This window comes from Alligator mississippiensis, chromosome 5, assembly GCF_030867095.1.
Source record: "Alligator mississippiensis isolate rAllMis1 chromosome 5, rAllMis1, whole genome shotgun sequence".
Classification (NCBI taxonomy): domain Eukaryota; kingdom Metazoa; phylum Chordata; order Crocodylia; family Alligatoridae; genus Alligator; species Alligator mississippiensis.
Window position 1 is genome coordinate 160,716,393 of NC_081828.1, and position 22,629 is coordinate 160,739,021.

Below are 22,629 nucleotides of genomic sequence, written 5' to 3' on the forward strand. Positions count from 1 at the left end.
TCCCAGCTAGGAGAGCACATGGTCTGCCCCCACAACTGGGGGCCTCATCAGCTGAAGGGGCTCCCAGCTGTGGGAGTTTGCTACTTGCTGGTGCAGGGTAGGGTTACCATACATTGTTTCGTAGTTGTTAGGGGCTGGAAGGGACCTTACAGATCACTGGGTCCAGCCCCACTGCAGGTGGGCAGGAAAGACTGATCAAATGATCCCAGCAAAATGGGCATCAAGACATTTTTTGAAGTTCGCTAGGGTGGATGACTGTACCACTTCTGCGGGGAGCCTGTTCCAAACCCTTGGCACTTGGCTCATAAAGAAGTTTTTCCTTATGTCTAGCCTGAAGTGATCTTCAATCAGCTTGTGCCCATTATTCCTTGTCCTCCCCTGGGGGGCCTTGGTGAATAGATGCTACCCAAAACCATGATGTATGCTCCTGATATACTTATAGGCTGCAGCCAAGTCCCCCCTGAGTCTTCTCTTCTCCAGGCTGAACAATCCCAAGTCCCTCTCCTCATACATGTCTCTAGGCCTCTAATCAGGCTTGTGGCCCTCTTCTGGACTCTCTTGAGCTTCTCCACATCCTTCTTGAAGTGTGATGCCCAAAACTGGACACAGTACTCCAGCTGCAGTCTCACCAAGGCTGAGTTAAGTGGGAGGATGATATTCTTTGTCTTACTCGAGATGCCTTGTAGATGCATGCCAGTGCTTGGTTAGCTCTGCCAGCTATGGCATAGCATTGGTGGCTCATGTTCATTTTGTTGTCAATCATGACACCCAGGTCTCGTTCAGCTGTGGTGCTGGCAAGCAGAGCACTGCTAAGCCTATAAGTGTGTTGTGGGTTATTTCTCTCCAGATGGAGCACATTACATTTCTCTGTATTAAACAATATCAGGCTGAGGTCTGCCCACCTCATGAGCCTGTCCAGGTTGGCCAGTATTGCCAGCCTGTCTTTGAGCATGACAAAGCTCCCCCATAGCTTGGTGTCATCAGCAATCTTTGCCAGATTGCTTGCAATACCTGAATCCAAATCGTTAATGAACATGTTGAAGAGCACTGGTCCAAGTACTGACCTCTGAGGGACGCCACTGGTCACCCTCTACCATGATGACCCAGTTGCATCAATACTTTGGGCCCTGCCAAGGAGCCAGTTACCTAGCCACTGGACCATGAAGTAGTTGAGGCTGCATTTTTCCAATTGGACCAGGAGGACATCATGTGAGACCAGGTTAAAGGCCTTTTTGAAGTCCATGTATATGACATCAACCTCATTCTCTCTATCCAGGTGGTAAGTAACCTGATTGTAGAAGGAAATGAGGTTGGTCTAGAACGACCGGCCCATGATGAAGCCATGTTGGTGACCCTTCAGAATACTGCCTTCAGTTAGTCTGTGTTTGATGGTTTCTTTGATTTTTCTCTCCAGGATTTTACGTGGGATTTAGATCAAAGTGATTGGCCTGTAGTTTCCCAGGTCCTCCCTTCTCACTTTCTTGAAGATAGGAACCACATTGGCTTTTTTCTAGTCTTCTGGGACCTCTCCTAAGCATCAAAAGTCTTCAAATAACTTGACCAATGGCTGTGCGATGACATCAACCAGTTCTTTTAGCACTCTTGGGTGTAGTTCGTTTGGTCCTGCTGACTTAGATATTTAGCCTTTGTAGGTGCTCCCCCATCTGGGTTTTCCAAGACATGTCCTGTTTTTGGGCCTTCCAATCTCTGTCAGTTTTTTTAAATGTGAAACAATGTCTAGAATTTTGCTCCACTTCACTGGCAGAGGAAGGGGCAGGGCGATTAGAGGCAGTGGGTGTATACATGTGGGGGTCTGCATGTGTCCACACACGTTGCCGGCATACAGCCAGGCAGGATTGTAGGAGCAGCCTCAGCAGCTGGATGCAGATAAGTCTCTGGGGGGTGGGGGCTGGAGGGCCACGGCTTGGGACTGTCTGTGTGTGGGTGGGTGTGAAGGGGATGGGTGTGCAAGGCACTGGGGGAAACTGTCCGAGCACTGGGGCTGTGGCAGGGAAGGAAGGGTGGGGGGCAGGCACCTGCCCCTTCAGCAGGGAAAGGGGAGAGGGGGAAGGGGAGCCCTTTGAGGGCAATGGGGAACTCCATGGCCAGACTGGCAGCACTGGGGCTGGTGCCCTTGCTTGTGGGCCTGGGCTGGCCGGGAAATACTGCCCAGGGTAGGGGAGGCCCGGGTAGGCCACCTGGCATGGCGCTAGAGTCCCAGCCCAGGGCAGAGGGTGCTACAAGGATCCTCTCATCCCTCCCACCCAGGCCATGTCTGAACTTGCTCTACCACCACCTACATGAATCAGAACTACCGTGGTCTGGCCTGGTCAGGACAGGGGCATCTGGGGGCCCCCTCTGGCAGGGCTGGGGGGGGGAGGAGGGAGCTGTGGGTCAGGAGTGAGGGGCACCAGCAGGGATTGGGGAGCTGCGGGTTGGGACTAAGGGGCAACAGTATAGCCAGGGGGTGGGGGAGGGACTGTGGGTGAGGAGTGAGGGGCACCAGCCAGGCCAGGGGTCTGTGGGTTGCTAGTGAGGGGCAGCAGCACAGATGGAGGGGATGCAGGTTGGGAGTGAGGGCCACTGGCAGAGCCAAGGGGCTGTGGGTGACCAGTGAGGTGTGCCTCTGACAGATGTCCTTTTTCTTGGAACTGGAAATATGGAAACCCTAGTGCAGTGGAAGCCTGGGATTATGTTCCTGGGCTCCCCCTGTGCTGGCAATAAGGTGTGATGGAATCTGATGCTTGATCCCACAATCAAACATCCTGCCATGCATGTGTGACATGAGAGGAAGTGCAATTGTGAAGATTGCACATCAGATCCCACCATGCTTTTACCTGCCCGGTCTGGTAGAGGTCTAGGAATCAGTCAGAAAGGTGGAGCAATGTCTATTTGCCTGCATGGCAGAAGGAAGTTTACTGGAAGCCAGTGAGGGAAATTTTTTTTAGTTTGTGTTTCTTCCTGCATCCTTGGAGATCCCCTTCTTCGTCCTTGGAGATTCTCTTAATGATACTGTTCAGAAAATTAAAGTTCATGCCATGGGGCTTTTGAAGGCCAGTGACATTGACCAAAATTCATGAGAACACACTGTCTCTGAGGAGTTAAATAAAAACAATGATGAGTTGGAGCATGGTACACATGGTGAATGGGAGTATGATCTGAGCAGCGAAAAGCCTCGTTTAAAATTAACGCAATATAAACCAAAGTAGGTGATAATCCTAAATTCCTTCCACACTGAAAAAAAATACTGAGGTTATATGTTGCAGTTGCAGCTCAGCAGTGTTCTAACATGTCTTGGCCTAGCCTGTGTGGACAGATGAGCCACTTTATAACCGTTCAAAATCCTATTCCAATTGTTAGAACAGGGTTGATTTGCCACCATATTTAATGACGGTCTCTTGGTGAATTTAATGGTATAAAATGACTTGGTGGCCTTCTAACATAACTGCCAGGCAAATGTTTGATCTATTTGTAATTTATTTTTACAAGGGGAAGTAAGAAAATGATGAATCTCTAACACTAACCTGTCGCAGCATGGCTTTAAATGCCATATGCCTTAATCTCATTGTTAGGATTTCTCCTGATCTCCCGTAAAGGAATCCCTGAAAAAGAAATGAGTATTATTTTATACCTTTGACTTTTAAAAAAAATCAATTTTAACTTCCAAGAAATTCTAATATTTATGCATCAAATACATTGATCAAATCATTTTTAACTTCCTAGAAATTCTAATATTTATGCATCAAATACATTGATAAACATAGCACTTATCTCTAGATGTGAATTTAATTTATACTAATAAATAATTTATAAATAATAATAAAATGTTTATAATAATAAAAAGAAAACAATATAATGAGATGAACAATGTAGCTGCCAATTTCCCCTCCATATTTATACCACGATCCCTCAGTTGCCAGTCTTAAACCCACAATTAATTTAAAAAGTCAGTCATTTTTAAATGAGAGTTTACCTGAAAGAAATAAGTCAGAAAGGAAACAACACCTATCCCAGCAAATATGATGGACAAAATGTTAGCTTCATGTTGGATCTGCTCTTTGTATGAGGTACTGACATTTTTTATTTCAAAAATCTGCAGAAATGGAAGAAAAGATGAATGTTTGGTTAGCTGCCTTCATCCTACAGACACAAACGCGCAGACTTAGAAAAACATTTATATGAATATTTCTAAGATAAAGGAAGAAGCATAACGTTTTCAAAAACACTTTAGTAATTTTAACCCACTGAAAGTCACAGGAACTCAGGCACTTAAAAAAAATATACTGGTAAGTATATTTGGAAAGAAACCCAAAGAAATAAAGTTTGTTAATTTTAACAATACAAAAATTGGGAAAAATAATACTCATTCAATTTTTTCTTCTTCTTTGGTAAAACTTAGTTGAATTTAAATGAACATTTAGAACAACAAAAATAGTTAAAAGTAGAAGATGGTATGTCATCATTATAATCTTATAATAGTTCATAGTTTTTATTTATTTATTATCAGTCTATATTATGTTGGTGGGAGAGGAAAGGCAGCTGTTTTACTGAATTATTAAAATTCTTTTTAAAATTCTTACAAAACACTTAAATTAAACCTGTGTAATTTTAGGTGCATGCACAAGTGTTTCCTTTGCTGGGGACCTTCATGCATTCTTTCTTAGCCTATTTTGTTTGGGACCATACTGAGAATGCTAGTGGTGTATCTCAGCTGCCTGGTTACTATCCACTTACCTGTGTTTGAACTTCTAGACAGTAATAATTATTATACCTACTCTCTATCTGTTAAATGCTGAAAAAGCACTGAATTCAAACTTAGCAGGAATAGAAAAATATCTTGTCAGCATTTGGCTGCTAAGTACTTTTACAACAGAGGGGGCATAACTCCCTAATAGGATCAAGAAACCTTTTTATTTGCCACTATTTCAATGGATAGAACCTTTCAGGGACGTGTTCTTTCTCAAAAAAGATCCCACCTCACCGACTCTCAGGTTGCTTACAGGTGTGAAAAAGCTCCCAAAAACAGAGCTTTACTTTCAGCTCAGTGCATCCCCATACCAAGTGCAGCACATCCCCACAAGGGGCATTGCATTAGTTTGACCCAGTTCATCCAATGTCTATATAGATTACACACCTCAGCGGGGCTTTTTGGCACTGTTTTTTAATAGCCGATTCAATCACCTTCAGCTAAAAGCCGCAAAAAAGCCCTGCTAAAATGTCTGATCTATACAGATGGTTAGGATCCGGGTCAAACTAATGAGCTTCCTCTTCTGGTAAAGTGCTTTTTTCCACATCTGTCAGTGCCCTCAGTTCAGAAAGATCCTCACCTGCATAAGAAAGGGATAGAAAAAAAATGTAGCCCACTGCTTTAAGTACAGATGCACAGGCCAGAAACTTCTGTTTTAAACCATGCTCTAAGAGTGATCTTTCCTGTGATTTCCACTTTCTTATACCTGGAAAACTGAGTAAATAATAGGTGAACAGAATGGCTGGAGATGTTTTCTCTGACATCTCTAACCCAATATACGGTGGATGCTAGGGAGACTATTGAATTGACTATTGATCACTCCAGAGATACCCAGTTCGATGCTCTTCTTGCATTGCATCTGCTCCTGCCACTGTCAGAGACATGATACTAGGCTAGATAGATCACTGGTCTGACCCAGTATGGCACTTCCTATGTTCTTATGTCATAGGGATGCTGCGGGCTCTGTAAATGGAAAAAAGTGCTATATGAATGCTACAGGGTTTTCTGATTGTTGTCATGTTGGTCTAAGGATATAGGCAGGCAAGCTTCTTTGGGTAGATGTGGTATCTTTTATTAGACCAACTGAGTAGTTGGAAAAAAATTTCTTTGCAAGCTTTCTGGCACAAGCACTCTTCTTTCATTGCTTGGACATCTCAGAACAGCAGAGACTCCCTATGGCTGAAGAAGGATGGTTGTCTCTGAAAGCTTGCAAAGAACTTTTTTCCAACTCAGTTGGTCCAACATGAGTGCTAAGAATTATTATAGTATAGAGAAACTATGTTAGTCAGAACAAATTTTATGCAGACAGATGCAAACACTGTTTCCCTAGAGCAAGCACACCATATTCCTAATCTCCCCAGGTTGAATGTTCAATGACCAGACAGCTACAGTAATATGATTCTGGCTAGCATGGTTTCATGGTAGTGTAGATGGGGCCAAAGGTTCCAGTCATGTCACATTCATTACAGTCCTTCTAAAGTTAAATTAAAGAACAATTATTCTTACACTTAACTGTTACAATTTTACCAAATATGACAGCAAAGACGGGGGAACATGCTCCATTTATAATGGCAGCCAGCGTCCCTATTGCAATCAAAGGCCACTCAGATTTGTTTAATCTAAAAAGTTTCAGCAAAGAAACTTGGGGCAGATGTTCCTATAAAAGAAAACAGAAACATTACATCAATTATTGTATCTTTGTAAAGTACAATTATTTCCTTTCATTTTCAGAGACCTGAGTTGAACTACTTGTACACTGCCTATAGAAAAAGAAATTTAAGAATCTGCAAATGGCCCAATCCATTCTATGATACTCACTCCATAATAACCTTAACAGCAACATCTGTGTTAATAGTTGTGTCTTGCATTCATACAAGGTAGCAACTTTGACCCAAGGGTGCCAAAGCAGTATTACAAAGGAGGATAGTATTGTCATAGAATCATAGAAAATTAGGATTGGAAGGGACCTCAGGAGGACATCTAATGCAACCCCCTACTCAAAGCAGGACCATCCCCAACTAGATCATTCCAGCCAGGGCTTTGTCAAGCTGGGCCTTAAAAAGCTCCAAGGATGGAGATTCCACCTCCTCTCTAGGTAACTTGTTCCAGTGCTCCACTACCCTTCTAGTGAGAAAGTTTTTCCTAATAAAAGTATGAGAGTTGAGGACAACCAGAAACAGAAAAGTTAATCAATTTGCTGACTGGCACATGAATCAGATATATGAATTTAGAAGGAAGAAGCAGCCTTTCTAACTGGCACTGAGATAATCTTTAATAGACTGATCTATTCAAAATTGCTGCCATTTCTTTGGAAGTACTCTGCAGGATCTGTTGAAACTCATATCCTTTCATTGTACCACACCATAACTAATCATTTTTTAGGATTGAGCAAGACCCACCAAGAAAATCAAATGTAGCTTTTGTAAATGATTACCTCTTCAGGTTTGACTTCTTCTTCAGACACCTTTTGTGGAATATGTTTTATACTTGCTTTTTCAGAGATCAAGCTGTTGCTGGGTGGTGTTTCTTCACGATTTTTTATGGGAACTGTTTCTGCTGATTCTTCACTGTACTCTGCTTTTTTAATTGACTTAAACACAACAGAAATTCAGTTACAAATATATTGAGTACAACAGTGTAGTTGTAATAAAAGGACTTAATTTCTATTTGCAGTGTCATGCAAGTACTATGAGGCCTCTGGCACATGTTACATCTATGGCATGATTAACATGTTAATTGCACCAGAATTGGCAATGGTGCCACACATTTACAAAATGTAAGGCACCATAAAATGGCAAACCAGCCACAAAGATGGTCCACATATAATGTAGGACAGCTTTGTAACTGATTTTCATGCAGCCTTAAACTGAACGTGTAGCATCTCCATATCCCAGAGCTGTCTGAGGCCTGATGCTGATAATTACCTGATTGTTGGAATCAGCCCCTGATGGCCCTGGTCTCCAACCAGCCTCAAGCTGACAATCAGCCAATTGTTAGCATTCCCTTCAGGCAGCCCCAGGTCCCCAGTATTCCTGGGGCTACCACAGGATGGAGCAGGCAGAGCCAAAGGGCTCACCCTGCTGCAGAGTTTAACTCACGAAGTCCATTACCCCTGCTGGGGCATGTCAGTGAAGGGGTTTAAACTTCCTAGCTGGAACAACCTCTGAGCTCTACCTGTGGGAAACCTTCAATCTCTCCATGCCTCAGCTGGGCTACTGGCAATCATGATAGGGATATGTCCCTGATCTCCATAATAGCACATCCTACCATGTAAGGTGAATGACTGTTGGGAAGTGATTTTTTGATCACATTCCAGCTTCATCACATCCCAAAAAATCCCATTGATCACATTCCAAAAAATCACTTCATGTGATTTTTTGAGCATCTGCCAGTGGCCTGATACCCTGATTTGCTATATGAAATTTAATCATTTAACTACATTTGCATCTTCATGTGTCTTCCAAATAAAGTTAAAATATTTCCTTTAGAGCATTGTCACTTCTTCCAGCTAAAAGCGTATTCTCTGTTTATCTGTATGTTTACACTATAATAAAAGCTAAGGCTTTGTGTCAAATGGTAAGGAAGTTATACTTGTCTTCCTTATAAGAACCCAACCCTGTGAAAGTCTAAATAAAACCTAGGTGTTTTCATTGACTTCCATGACAGATGAACTTGCTCAGCTCCTTTCAGAAGTGGATCAAAGTTTGCAAGTAAACTACACCTGTGAATACTTTGAGATATATTTTACTTCTGTTTTAAATGATGTAGAGAACTTCATGAAATAAATATGTTTGGCCTCACCTGCACATGGATGGTGAAATGTTGAACCCTACTGGAATCTATGGCAGACCCCCATTGATTTCAACAGGTGCAGGATTTCACTCCTAGTATTTTGAAACCATTTCCTCTGAGCTTACTTCTAGTTCTATCCACAGTCACTCCCCAATAAATATTGCCATTCACTCATTCTGAACAGTACAGGTAACAGAATTTCAAGTAGTACAACAATCCTAAACATGCAGTATAAGTAATGGTTAATATTAATATAATTTAAAACGCAATTTTCCAGGTTACAGGAGGATAAGTGTAAGTTTTGTAAATCTTTCCTGGAGTAATATACAAGCGCTAAAAGCCAAATAGCCTAGTTATAGTTGTTGGCTGTTTTAAAACTATCTTTAATGGGAGTGGTTCAATAATCATATTACCACAGATGGTATGAAAACTCTGCATGAAAATTATTCCGTTGTCAGTTTTAGCCTAAGTTTGATCAAAGGTCTCATGAAAGTCTCACTAGTGTTCTACCAGCACCTTTATTTGACTGTTGGGCTGTCAATAGTAGTGGAATTAGTGTTGGCCAGCCTGTATTCTAACCCAGTTAGACGACATGGTGGAAAAAATTCTATGCCCCACATTTCGTTGTCCATAGCACACCCTCAGTCTGACCATTTCACTGATGGGTTTGCAATGGTGCTAAACCAAAAGTGCAAGAAATGCAAGATTTCCAGTGTCTAGACATTTCTATGTTCTGACTATAAGGGCATAGACAGATGAACAATAATGCTGTTTTAAAAGGGGGGTTGCTGCTTGTGAGCAAGTGTCAGCTGTAACCATTTAATATGTTCCATCATATCCCTCACTGAGTGACATGAATCTGTGGTAAATTAACCTCATTTCATTCAGAGGTATCCAGTCCTAGTTTAAGCTTTCACCTAGGTCAGGCCAGGTGCAGGCGGACAAAACAGAGAGACTCAGATGAACTAGGATATGTCATCCTTTCTCTTTAAAATTTGTTTAATGTTTAATCTGTTCTAGCACATGGCTGCCTGCAAAGTTATGGGCATCTGGTCCTGACAGGCATTTTGTTTGTCGAGTAGATCTAACAATACATTTAGGAATTAAGTTACAAAGTAGACTACTGCCTTTCCTTTGGGTTGTGAAAACCTCCCTCTGTGCTTTAGCTGAGATTCCCAACAGCAGCTGCCAGCCAATCCCCAAGGAGCTGTACCACAAGGAAGCTGAATGGTGTGTCTGGGATCTGGTTTCCAGTCAATTCTGTGATGTCTGTGGGTGTGGGAGGACAGAGTCCCCTAACTTCTTTGGGTAGGCCTCGTGTTCCTATACAATGAACCACTTCGAAGGCTTTCTTTTTCTTTCTTTCTTTCTTTCTTTCTTTCTTTCTTTCTTTCTTTCTTTCTTTCTTTCTTTCTTTCTTTCTTTCTTTTTTGTTTTTTGCATAGGGAGTAGTTTGGTTTTAGTTAACATTGTGCTTTCAACTTTTGGGCAGAGTAACCTGAACTGAAAGCATGTAGTATCTTAAAAAAAATATTTTAGATCTTCACAGATAAACAAAGTTGATAGACCGCACACAAAAAAAATCCTAAAATTAAACTTTCACACATTCATAAAGTACCTGGGTGGCTAAAATCAAACAGTTATGTTTTTGTTTCTAACTTTAGGGTCTAAAATTGCATACAGTGGTGTCTTGGTGCATGACTGAAATTCCTGCATGTTATAGTTACACACACAAATAAATACTAAGTGTACCTGTGCTGTTGCAAGTGAATAATATAGCCCCTTTTTCTCCATCAGCTCTGCATGTGTTCCTCTTTCAGCCACAGTGCCATCCACTATGGTCATGATTACATCTGCTGTCTGAATGGTGGAAAGCCGGTGAGCTATAACAATTGTGGTTCGACCTCTGCTGGCCTGTAAACAAAATATCAAATTGTAATTCATGTCCCCTGGGGCTTCATGATTTATTGTAATTTACTCTAATTTGTAGTATTGATACTGTTGCTACATCTTATTGATTTCATTTGCTAAACATCCTGACAGTCCATGAATTTTTCACAACTGACTCAACTAAAACCCAGATGCATTTCCTGGTCCTTCTGTGCTGGGCTATAGTCATAACTTGCTTGCAGTCATCCACATCAAGTCAGTCAGAAAGCTCACTTTTCTGCTTTTGCTTTATTTGTACATCTCTGCTTTTCTTCTGCTTAAAATTAAAGGCTACAGCCCTGAGCTGCTCTAAGTTGCATAGGTGCATAGTTCTTAGAGGGATTAGCTATGTGGCAGAGGACACAGAGAGCAATGTGTGCATTTGTCTCAGCCCCAATAGGTAGAAGTTAAGGTGGCATGAAATCAAAAATGCTATCTTTCTTCACCAGGTATTTCCTTGCCTTCTGCTGTTTCCCTGAGATTTCTTTACTGATGGAGTATCACAGAATCTTATCAAAGGTTAGGGTCTTGGCCAAGTTATTTTTTGGAGGGGATAGCTGTCAGTAGAGTTCAACAAGAATAGAAACTTCTTTGCTGTTGCACATCTCTATGAAACATTAACCACCAGATATCAATACTTCCACACGTGAAATATTAAGGTTTTACTGCATTTTGCATTTTTGTGCTTATTCCTCCAATTAAGATATTTCATATTTAAGGTTAATTTCAAAGATATGGCCAAGATGATGCCAATTCTAAAAATTTAAGAATTAAAAATCATTTGTGATAGGCCAAGTGTTTACGCCTCACTGTTCAACTTCTGTAGGAGAAAAGAGTAATAATTATGTTAATTTATCTCTCTCACACATTTGAAGTAAACATATGATACAAGAAAACAGAAATAGAAGGTTGTGTCAAAAACAGGAGTCACCTTTTCCAGTGCAGCTTGGACAACTGCCTCACTTTCTGTATCCAGGGCAGATGTGGCCTCATCTAAAAGGAGAATCTTAGGGTTGCGCACCAAAGCTCGAGCGATAGCTATTCTCTGTTTCTGGCCTCCACTCATTTGTGCTCCTCTTTCTCCCACAAGGGTATTAAATTTCTAGAGCAACATTAGCAAAACTATTAATTTTCCAGTATAAACAGTTAATTGCTAATACGATCAAATCTGAAGTCCATTCTATAAGTTGACAGAAAGACCCTCATCAACTCAATCTAAAAGTTGACGGATCAAGCCCATAGAGAGTGCCAAAAGACACTAAATAAATATATGTCTAGCAAAATACGAGCTATTATTACATTGTTAAATCCACAAGCAGCAATCTAGAAATATGATTTGAAGAAAAACTATACAAACTCACTGTATAACTATTTTCTGGAGAAAAAAGAATATTGTACCCAGAAGCAGATGGTCTCTAATATTTTTGGATGAAGTAATAAAAGCCAGAGCAGTGACCCAATGTAGCAGAAGGAATTTTTGGAAGGTCTGATGTGGTTTAATGGATCTCCTTTTCTAAGTCACATGGCCTATCACAAAACATGACAGATTTGCTGCATGGATTCAACAAAAGATACTTAAGCTCCTGCATCATTGTAAGCACCTCTGCTCAGAATGGTAGGGATACTCGGGAGCTTGAAGTTGCTCACTGCTTGAATACCTTATTGAACTGGGGCTTTTATGCTCTTAGCTCTGCTTGGACTATCTATCCCTTCAGTCATTCAAAACACAAATTCTGAAAAACGCTGCAATTTTCACTTGTAGCCACAAGGTGGCTGTAAAAATCAATGTTTTCCTGCTTACATTTATCAGCTGTTGCTGAGTTTCCATCAGGTGTATTTTGCCATTTTGCAGATGGACACCTGTCCCTCATTTGGGACTGCGGTTTAAGAAAAAAAAAAAATAAAACAGATGTTCTTACTGTGAAGATGCATTTGTATTCAAACCATGCATGTTTCTAGCTTTTGGTTTCTCAGTTAACTCCATCCATAACAGAAACCTGTCCCTGCTTCTTGAGCCTTCCCATTTATTTCTGCTTCCCTAAATATCTGCTTGAGAGTAAATCTGTTAGATAAGATGACGTGTTAGCTAAGGTACTTTAGCATTGTGCTGCGTTTTCTGTACGTGCTCTCTGTCTCACACAGCTCCAACAGACATAAAAGAAAAATTATTTCATCTATGGCTATATTTCAACACCTCACTATATTTCAGTTGTTTGAATAGTACTTACTTCAGGAAGATCCATTATAAAATCATATGCATTTGCTTCCTTTGTTGCCTTCTCAATTTCTTCATCAGTTACATCCTCTCGCCCATACCTTATATTGTTTCTAATTGTTGTCCCAAATAAAACTGGTTCCTGACTGACCACACCAATGCATTCTCGGAAGTGTCTCAAATTAAGAGATCTGATATCATGTCCATCTATTTTGATCTAAAAAATGAAACACCACTGTCAGAGCTGATTTGGATCAGTGCCTTGACACAGTGGAACTTTCTAGCACAAGGCACGGTAAGGCAGGGGAAGTCTCGGCACGGTGAAGAGTTCCGGCATGGATAGAGTTCCCGCCAAGGAAATGCAGATTTGCATAACACAATTGGCCGATGTTAAATTATTCCCACATGGCGGCTGGCAATTGGCTCACTAGCCATATAAAAGGTTAGGGGCGTTTCCGCCCTAGTTGGAGAACTCCATGATTTCCCCTGGAGTGGAACTCCGGCAGCTTGATCACCTGCCAACGACTCCCCGCCGCCGAAGCCTTGCGATGTATCCTCTGTGTTGCATGCCCGAGTTAGACCCGAGCTACCCAGTCTACAAGAGCTCCTCGAATACTGATTAAAAGAATAGAATTGTTGCAACTATGATTGCCTGCGCTGTATACGACTCTACAGTGTAAGTAAAGTTACCTCTGTTTTTCCAATTGATACGTGTCTCGTTTGTGCCTGATTCCACTCCGGTGATAGAGAGTACCCATCTTCCCATCGCGGGATCGCAGCCGCAACCCCAGCTAGTGTTCCCAAGGACTCCTGATCCTCGATTCCCCCCTCGGCCCCCACATGGCGTCACGAACAGGATCAGCGGGATCGGGATTAGGATCGACAGGATCAGAGTCAGGATTTGGGGACGATCTAATGGAGCAGGAGCTAGTGAGAAGTTGCCCCTGGTGTAGCGGGAGACGCCACATGGCCAGCTCTGAGGAATTAGGTGCCCACATCGCGTATCAACAGGTGGGTGGAGTGGGTGAAAGGTTTATCGATGGCTACCTTTCACTGAAGGAAAAAGGAGAAGAGGTATCGGAAGTATGGGAGGCATGTCTGCACCCCGAGGCGTTTGGGTGTGTGATGGGCAGCGAGAGAGTCCAGTTCAGGCCCCAGGAGAGAGGGAATACCACACCCCTCACCAGATGGGAATCGGGTGACGTGAACCCGGCTCTCACCCAGGAGTTCGCTCGCTGCGTGCAGCTCACACGGGAGGGTGAAGAGCCGACGACGGCTGACTGGTTTAGCCCTCCAATGGCGCTCGGGTTGAGAGGCCATACGAGTGTAGCCCCAAGGGATGAGAGAGTATTGGATGTGTTGCTTCGCGCTGTGACAACTTTGCTGCGGAGGAATGCAGACCTAGAAGCCCGACTGCTTGTGGCCGTTCCGGTGGCACGAGAAGCGGTGGAGGAGAGAAGCCCCAAGTCGACGCCACTCCAAGATGGCGCCGAGGAAGGAGTGAGCGGCCTGGAACCGGAAGAGAAGGGAGGAGCTTCGGGAGAATTGGCGGAAACCCGTCCGACGACCCCGCCCACCGACGCAACGTCGCTTCCGGCAGTCCCGCCTCCTTTCCATGGGGAGGGGGCAGTGAGCGGAGAACATCCGCCCCTCTCCACAGATGCAGCGGCAGCTTCTACAGCAGCTACGTGTTCTGTAGCAGCAAGCGGCCGACTGTGGGAGACAATCCACACCACTCATCACACTAGAACCTGGACTGAGCTACAGGAATTGTGTAAAGAGTCAAAGACTAAGCCCGATGAGACCTTGGCTGTATGGTTAGGACGTCTGGTCATGGAGTTTGGATCCAACCTGCTTGATCTAGAGAGGCTAATTTCTTCACTTGACAAGCCTCGTGGAGTGGAGGGCACGCCACCGATATAGAGTGGCTAGCGTATAACACTCACTGGCCTGTCCCGCTCCCAGCACTCGTCGCGGGTCAAGTGGATCACAAGCCCCACGTCTGGCACGAGGGGCTTGCGGCGAGGATCAGTGCAGAGCAGATCCTACTGGCGGTGATAGGAAGCTCGTACGGTTCCTGGAACCCCAGGGAGCACGTGCTGGGGTTGACGCCGACCCAGCAGCGGAGACCGTGGCTGCATTGCCACCTGCGAAACCCTGGAACTGTTCCTGTAACATTTGACAGCATAGAGGCTTGTGTTGAGGTGTATGGAGGGAGGAACAATGTGTGTTGGTCCACCCTCCTTCGAGCCCTCCTCAACCTAATAGCCGGCCAACTGGCCTGCAGCCTTTTGCGACAGCTTCCACGAGTCCAAGCGCTCATGAAGTCAGACACAGGGACTTCAAATGACCCAGAGCGAGTGTGGCAACTGCCGCAGGGGATGAAAGAGGAGAGGCTTATGTTTGGTTTCCTATTGCACCACTCCAGACTCACGAAGCGACAGCTGCGGATCCTGGGAGACGAGAGTCAATGGTAGTTGGCCCATGAGTTGGGTTTCCAGTGTCCGAAGGATCTAGACGGCGACTCCGGAACGTCCTCATCGTGTTAGGACAAGACAACTCAGTGTCCGTGTGTGGATCGTCATTCGTGCTGGTGCATTTGGGGGCATGCAAGAGCTATCCGGAGTTGAGTCGAGTTCAAGCACCTGTGTAACGTGCTTGAAGGAGAGTGGGGAACCAAGAGAAGAGATCTGATTACCTCTCCAAATAGATAGTGTTATATAAGTTGATTAACAGCGTCTAAGAATTCTTTTTTCTACAGTTCTGTTTACCCGAGGTTCGAGATACGTGTCAGAAGTGGATCCGGAGAGAGAAAGAGAGACGCAGAGGTCGTCTGACGTGTGACTCCGCCATGACACCTATTGAACTCCTCGTGATTGAACTTTTTGTGACCAGTATATTGATGTGTGTGTGTGTGTGTGTGTGCTGGTTACTATTTGGTTCGATCCGTAGAGAATGAACTACTGTCATTGTATACTTTTGTGCATAGTCAGTTATCTTTAAAAAGGAGCGATAACTTGGATGGTGTGCACGTGCTTCAAGTCCCAACTGTGTCTTCGGCAAGGGGGCATGTCAGAGCTGATTTGGATCAGTGCCTTGACACAGTGGAACTTTCTAGCACAAGGCACGGTAAGGCAGGGGAAGTCTCGGCACGGTGAAGAGTTCCGGCATGGATAGAGTTCCCGCCAAGGAAATGCAGATTTGCATAACACAATTGGCCGATGTTAAATTATTCCCACGTGGCGGCTGGCAATTGGCTCGCTAGCCGTATAAAAGGTTAGGGGCGTTTCCGCCCTAGTTGGAGAACTCCACGATTCCCCCTGGAGTGGAACTCCGGCAGCTTGATCACCTGCCAACGACTCCCCGCCGCCGAAGCCTTGCGATGTATCCTCTGTGTTGCATGCCCGAGTTAGACCCGAGCTACCCGGTCTACAAGAGCTCCTCGAATACCGATTAAAAGAATAGAATTGTTGCAACTACGATTGCCTGCGCTGCATACGACTCTACAGTGTAAGTAAAGTTACCTCTGTTTTTCCAATTGATACGGTGTCTCGTTTGTGCCTGATTCCACTCCGGTGATAGAGAATACCCATCTTCCCATCGCGGGATCGCAGCCGCAACCCCAGCTAGCATTCCCAAAGACTCCTGATCCTTGATTCCCCCCTCGGCCCCCACAACCACCATCTATGAGAATGTTCATAAAGGTTCAAGGATGAAATATATACACAAACATTTAAGGCAAAATCCAGATCTATTCAGGGCAGGTTCAAGTCCAGTGACAACACTAATGGTTTATTTTGATTTCAGTGAAGAAATGTTCCTTGGCCAAATGTTTCTATATTTTAAATAATGGTTTGCCTCAGCTGTACTCTACTTCCACAGTAGGGCCAAAGCTAAGTAGAAGAAGGAATGGGTGCTCAGTCTAAATTCTACTATATATGGTGTTGGCTAGAAAGATATTGTTCATACTTGTAACAGTTGGAAGCAGCCGAAGCAGTCACAAAATGGGAGTGTAGCAGAAAGCCCCCTTTTCCTCTTGCCAGCATTTGCGCTCCCCTCTTTGGATATGTTTCTCTTTTTCTACCTTTTCTTCCTTCCTCTCTCTTTCACTTTAAGATAAGGAATTGTGTTTTAAAATTTGTATGTGTGCATTTTGTATCTCCCCTTGTAGTTTGGTATTTTTATCTATTTGTGTGCCATGGCATTTGTAGCTTATATTTTATACTCCTCACCTTTCAACTTTCAACTAAATGTGTTTAGTTTCATAAGTAAGTTATACATTGTAACAACGTTAACAAGGGCAGGAATCAAACTGCCCTTCCCTGTATCAGGCTGGCCCCTGAAAGAGTGAATGAATCAGCGATTGAATGTGTAACACTGTAGCAGCAGACAGCGATTAACACCTGGGACACCGCAGATCAACCAACGGAAGAATTCAATAGAAGACAATGTAACAACCGGGAAATCTCTAAAACTCACTGATCAAGGGCTAGAAGCCCTGGCCTGAGTTAATCAACGCCGGGGACCAACTTTTTGGCTGAATATCTCCAGATCACTCCCAGAGCCCTATTCAAAATTTATCAAAGGGCTCCCAAACCTGCACGTACATGCGGACGACCCCTGGGGCTGACAGATGCTGTCCAGTAGCCACCGAGGGGGGGAAGTCCCACGAGGGTCAATGACCCCTGGATTGGGCAAACCTGAAAACTGGGGAGTCACCAAAGTCTGCCAAGGACAGATAAAAGGCAGTGAAAAGTGACCCTCAGTGGCGCCCTCTTGATCTCCAACTTGACCAGACCTGTCCAGCCAGAAGGACCAGCCAGCGACCCCCTTCTGGAGGATAACACCACGCTGAAAGAAGCCTCAACAACAGACTCCAGCGCTTGTAGGATAGGTATACCTGACTCTGTAGCTTGCTACTGTGTGTGTGTGTGTGTGTGTGTGTGTATATGTGTGTGCATGTGTGTGTGTGTGTGTGTGTGTGTGGGGACCAGCCCCAAGGTTTATGATTTAACTCATTACAGTGTTTCAATCCGCCTAATAAACTAGAATTTTAAGGATCCCGAGTTGGACATTTGTAGCCAACAGGAGGAATTGGTGGGGAATCTGGTAGTGGATGGCAACTTGGGCACCAGTGACCACAAGATGATTGAGTTCAGGATCCTAAGGAAAGGAAGGACGGGGAACAGCAGAGTAAGGACCCTGGACTTCAGAAAAGCAGACTTTAATTTTCCCAGGGAACTCATGGGCAGAATTGACTGGGAAGCCAAGTATGGCAGAAGACCAGCTTAGCTTAGCAGGGAACTTTTCAGTAAACTAAATCACAAAAGGAAGCTTATAAGAAATGGAAACATGGACAAATAACTAGAGGATGTAGAAAAGGCTGAAGTTCCTAATGCCTTTTTCGCCTCTGTCTTCACAGGCAAGGTCAGCTCCCAGACTACTGCACCGTGCAGCAGTTTGTGGAGGAAATGAGCAGCCCTCAGTGCTGAAAGAACAGGTTAGGAACCACTTAAAAAAGCTAGACATGAACAAGTCCATGGGGCTGGATGAGATGCAACTGAGGGTGTTGAGGGAGTTGGCTGATTTGATTGCAAAGCCATTGGCCATAATCTTTGAAAACTCATGGTGAACAGGAGAGGTCTGGGATGATTTGAAAAGGGCAAACATAGTGCACAGATTTAAGAAAGGGAAAAAGGAGGATCCAGGGAACTACAAACCAGTCAGCCTCATCTCAGTCCCTGGAAAAATCATGGAGCAGATCCTCAAGGAATCCATTTCTAAGCACTTGGAGGAGGAAAAGGTGATTAGGAACAGTCAGCATGGATTCAACAAGGGCAAGTCATGCCTGACCAACCTGATGACCTTCTATGACAAAAATTCTGGCTCTGTGGATGTGGGGAGACTTGTGGATATGGTGTACCTTGATTTTAGCAAGGCTTTTAATACGGTCTCCCACAACAGTCTCACAGGCAAGCTAAAGTAGTACAAGCTGGATGAATGTATGTAAGGTGGATAGAAAACTGGCTGGAGCTCAGAAGGTAGTAATCAATGGCTCAATGGCTAGTTGGCAGCTGTATCAAGTGTGGTGCCTCAGGGGTTGGTCCTGGGGCTAGTTTTATTCTATGTCTTCATCAACAACCTGGAAGATGGCATACAGTGCATCCCCAGCAAGTCTGAAGATGACACCAAGCTGGGGGGGAGTAGTAGATATGCTGGAGGGTTAAATCCTAGCATATCCTAGATATGCTAGGATTTAGAGTGACCTAGCAAACTGGAGGATTGGGTCAAAAGAAATCTCATGAGGTTGAACAAGGACAAGTGCAAAGTCCTGCACATAGGGCAGAATAATCCCATGCACCAGTGCAGCTTGGGGGGCTGACTGGCTGGGCAGCAGCTCTGCAGAAAAGGACCTGAGGGTTACAGTGGACAATAAGCTGAATATGAGCCAGCAGTGTGCCCTCTATTTAGTATTGGTGAGGCTGCATCTGGAGTACTATATTCAGTTTTGGCCCCCCCACTACAGAAAGGATGTGGAGATATTGGAGAGAGAGAGAGTCCAGTGGAGGGAAACAAAAATGGTGAGGGGGCTAGAGGACATGACTTATGAAGAAAGACTGAGGGAACTGGGCTTATTTAGCCTAGAGACAAAGAGGCAGAGGGGACTTAATAGTAGCCTTCAACTACCTGAAGGGTGGTTCAAAAGAGGATGGAGCTAGACTTCTCAGTGGTGGCAGATGACAGAACAAGGAGCAATGGTCTCAATTTGCAGCAAGGGAAGTTTAGGTTAAACGTTAGGAAGAATTTTCTCACTAGGAGGGTAGTAAAACACTGGAACAGGTTACCCAGAGAAGTGGTAGAATCTTCATTCTTGGAGGTTTTCAAGACCCAGCTTCAACATCCAGTTGGGGATGGTCCTGCTTTGAGCAGGGGGTTAGACTACATGATCTCCTGCAGTCCCTTCCAACCCTAACTTTCTATGATTCTATGAACTCTGGAGCAAACAGCTCCAGCGTTTATTCATGTGCAGCATGTGGAGCCCAGCTGAAGCAGCCGCAGCTGGCAAGAAGCCCTGGAGATCAGCCTGCCAGCCTGGGGCAGTTCCAACCAGGCTCAATGTGCTGTGGAGGGGCTGGCTAGGGCATGAAGGTGCTAGCCAGCCCCTGACACTGAAGTGGAGACCCCCACACTACCCTGCTGGCTGTGGAGTTTAGTTTCCTGCGCCCTAATAGGGGCACATGTGTAGATGCTGAGACATTTACTGTGGAGCTAATTAGTCAGCTCTGCTGTAAACATCTTGTGTAGACTCACCCGTTGCCTTGAATTGTAAATCCAGAAAAAGGTTCCTACAAGAAGTAGGATGCACAAGTGCAAGACACCCAAGAAAGGTATATTGTCACGGATTTTTATAGTAAACTCCAACATCTGCAGCCAATTCTCATGTAAAGAACAAGGGTCCTTTTCAGAGATGAAGCAGCCTGCTCTTTAAATAACTGTGATAGCCGTAGAATTATGGAAATTGGCAGGGAACACAAGGATCATCTAGTTCAATCCACTGGATTTATGCAGCTTCAAAGTAAACCCGTGCTTGTGAGTTTGTAAGATTCAGATAAATCACTGTATAAAAACAAGGCTTTTAATTCTTTGATCTAAAAGGAACATTAGCCAATAGTCTTGAAATCTTGTGTACTATACCGTCTTTACTGGTGCAGTACCAGGAAGGTTGTGTTAATCTATTCTGCTAAAATTTACTTGTCAATGAATGTACTTGGTGTTTCCTGTGCAATGTTTTTAAATGGGTGTACTCACCACTCCCCCTTGTGGATCATAAAACCTCTGCAGCAATTGAACTGTTGTGCTCTTCCCACATCCACTGCTCCCAACCAATGCCACTGTTTGTCCAGCACCAATTTTCAGATTGAGGCCTTTCAAAATCTTGAGGAAATGGATTAAAATAAAATGAATACAGAACACCACTGCATCCAATAAGAGAGCCTGTCATTTAATTGCACCAGTTTTATCTTTGCCGGTTTTTCAAAACTCAGTCATTCCATCTGCAGATTCAGACCCTTATTGTCTCATGCCTCAGACACTGGAAGACCTCAGACCTATCCTTCTTAGCACTCCTCTTTCACTCTACTTTTTCCAGTATTCTTCTAAGAAAAATCATTTAGTTTTCAATATTATGATTCTGGCCCTCCTGAAGATCCTCCATCCACTCATTTTTGCCTCATAATCCTTGTCTACACTTTCAAGACTTTACAAATATGATCCTTCCAATCACTTTGTTCTTGTTACTTTTGGGATAGGCACTCTTTTCTTAACCTGCCTTAAGCAGTTTTCTGAGTGCTCCCTTTGTACATTCCCCAGCAGTTTTACCTTTATACCTCTTCCTTACACAAAGAACTTGGGTTAAGTTCCTGGCCCCAATCTCATTTTCCTTCCCCACCTTTAAGAAAACAGTTTCATCACACTACACAAATGACATGCAGGTTTGTCACAATGAGTGCAGCATAATACAAAGGAGATGTTTCTATTACCTGGATATCTGGTCTTGAAGGATAACTGAACCGGACATTGTCAAATTCCAATGTTCCTTTTATGTGACTGAGTTTGTGTCCATCTGAAGAAAAACTGTCTATAGAAGGGTTCTAACAAAGGGAAAAAATGAAAGTTTAGGCAAAGTTGTTAAAATGCAGAGCTATACATGGAGACATCCTTTGCAGGAAATATATTCACTCTACAGTTCAGAAACAAACAAAACAAAATAAGCAAAAAATAATAAAATGGACAGGAATATAAAGTATGTTTATAATTTGTGCTCTGAGGCTGGCTGGTATAATTACCTTTCTTATAATCTCTATTGCTTATAATTCTGTTCTAAGAGATTGAATATAATATTTAATTCTAAACTAATTTGTGTTGTTTTCTATCTGACAAACACTCCTTTTCTTCTCCTTTAATTTTAATAGAAATTAACTTGGTTTTAATATAAACTTTTTTTTTTTTTTTTTTTTTGCTTATCCCTCCCTTATATTTCTATGGACATCATTAGTGACAATACACAGGATTATAGTCCAGTTGTGAAGACAGAATTCATACCTCATCAATGATCTTGAAAATTTTAAAGGCTGCTCCTCTAGCAATAGCAAAGGTTTCAAAGTGAGGTGATGCTATGCCAATGCAATAACTGCTATAAGTTACACAGAAGAAAATCTAAAGGAGAAGAAAGATAAAAATATTACTGAAAGTAAAAGAGACCAAAATTTAAAAGGCAGGTCCTACAGTCCCTATTCAGGCTGCTCCCCTGTTCATATTCATAGATGCTTTGCCAGAATAAAGACAGCAGAATTGGGCCAAGTACATGTGGATGACTTGCAGGGTATTACTAAAGCATAAAAAGAATTAAATCTAATCCTTAGAATACCAGCATAATACCTTATAAGCCACAGCTATAGAAATTGACAGGGTTGTTCAATTTATATTACACACACACACACACACACACACACGCACACGTGTGTATATATACATGTGCACACATGTGTGTATACACGTACACACACACACACACACACACACAGAATAACCTTCTCTATTTCTATAGCTGTGGCTTGTAAGGTATTGTGCTGGTATTCTAAGGCTTAGATTTAATTTAATTTATATATAATTTCTAGAGGTGGGACATAGGGGAAACAGGGACCATTTGTTTTTCATTCTATTGCGCTCTGTTGTTAACACCAAATATAACATGAGGTTCATTCCTTATTACAGTCAGCCTCTATTGCTGCTAAGCCCCTGGCGGATGTGCAATTAGAAGTGTGATGGGATCTGATGCACAATCCCAACACCTGCACTTTCTGCCATGCTACATGTGCATGGTAGGAATAGCAATTGAGGGATTGAACATCAGATTCATCATGTCATACTACCAGTGCAGGGGGAG

General features: G+C 43.4%; 1 protein-coding gene across 2 annotated transcripts in view; it reads right to left on the reverse strand.

The window, feature by feature from the left end:
• The window catches only part of ABCB5 (ATP binding cassette subfamily B member 5), a 93,220-nt gene that overhangs the window by 38,042 nt on the left and 32,549 nt on the right, over window positions 1-22,629 (reverse strand). Inside the window, exons 9-18 of one of the 2 annotated variants that reach the window (XM_019498096.2) lie at window positions 21,786-21,899; window positions 21,224-21,334; window positions 20,493-20,618; window positions 12,697-12,900; window positions 11,400-11,570; window positions 10,292-10,453; window positions 7,182-7,337; window positions 6,261-6,404; window positions 3,974-4,093; window positions 3,525-3,602 (exon numbers count right to left, since the gene is read on the reverse strand). In XM_019498096.2, coding sequence (XP_019353641.1) covers window positions 3,525-3,602; window positions 3,974-4,093; window positions 6,261-6,404; window positions 7,182-7,337; window positions 10,292-10,453; window positions 11,400-11,570; window positions 12,697-12,900; window positions 20,493-20,618; window positions 21,224-21,334; window positions 21,786-21,899 — 1,386 coding nt within the window. The remainder of the gene's footprint in view (window positions 1-3,524; window positions 3,603-3,973; window positions 4,094-6,260; window positions 6,405-7,181; window positions 7,338-10,291; window positions 10,454-11,399; window positions 11,571-12,696; window positions 12,901-20,492; window positions 20,619-21,223; window positions 21,335-21,785; window positions 21,900-22,629) is intronic. The other variant, XM_019498098.2, reaches the window with a different exon arrangement.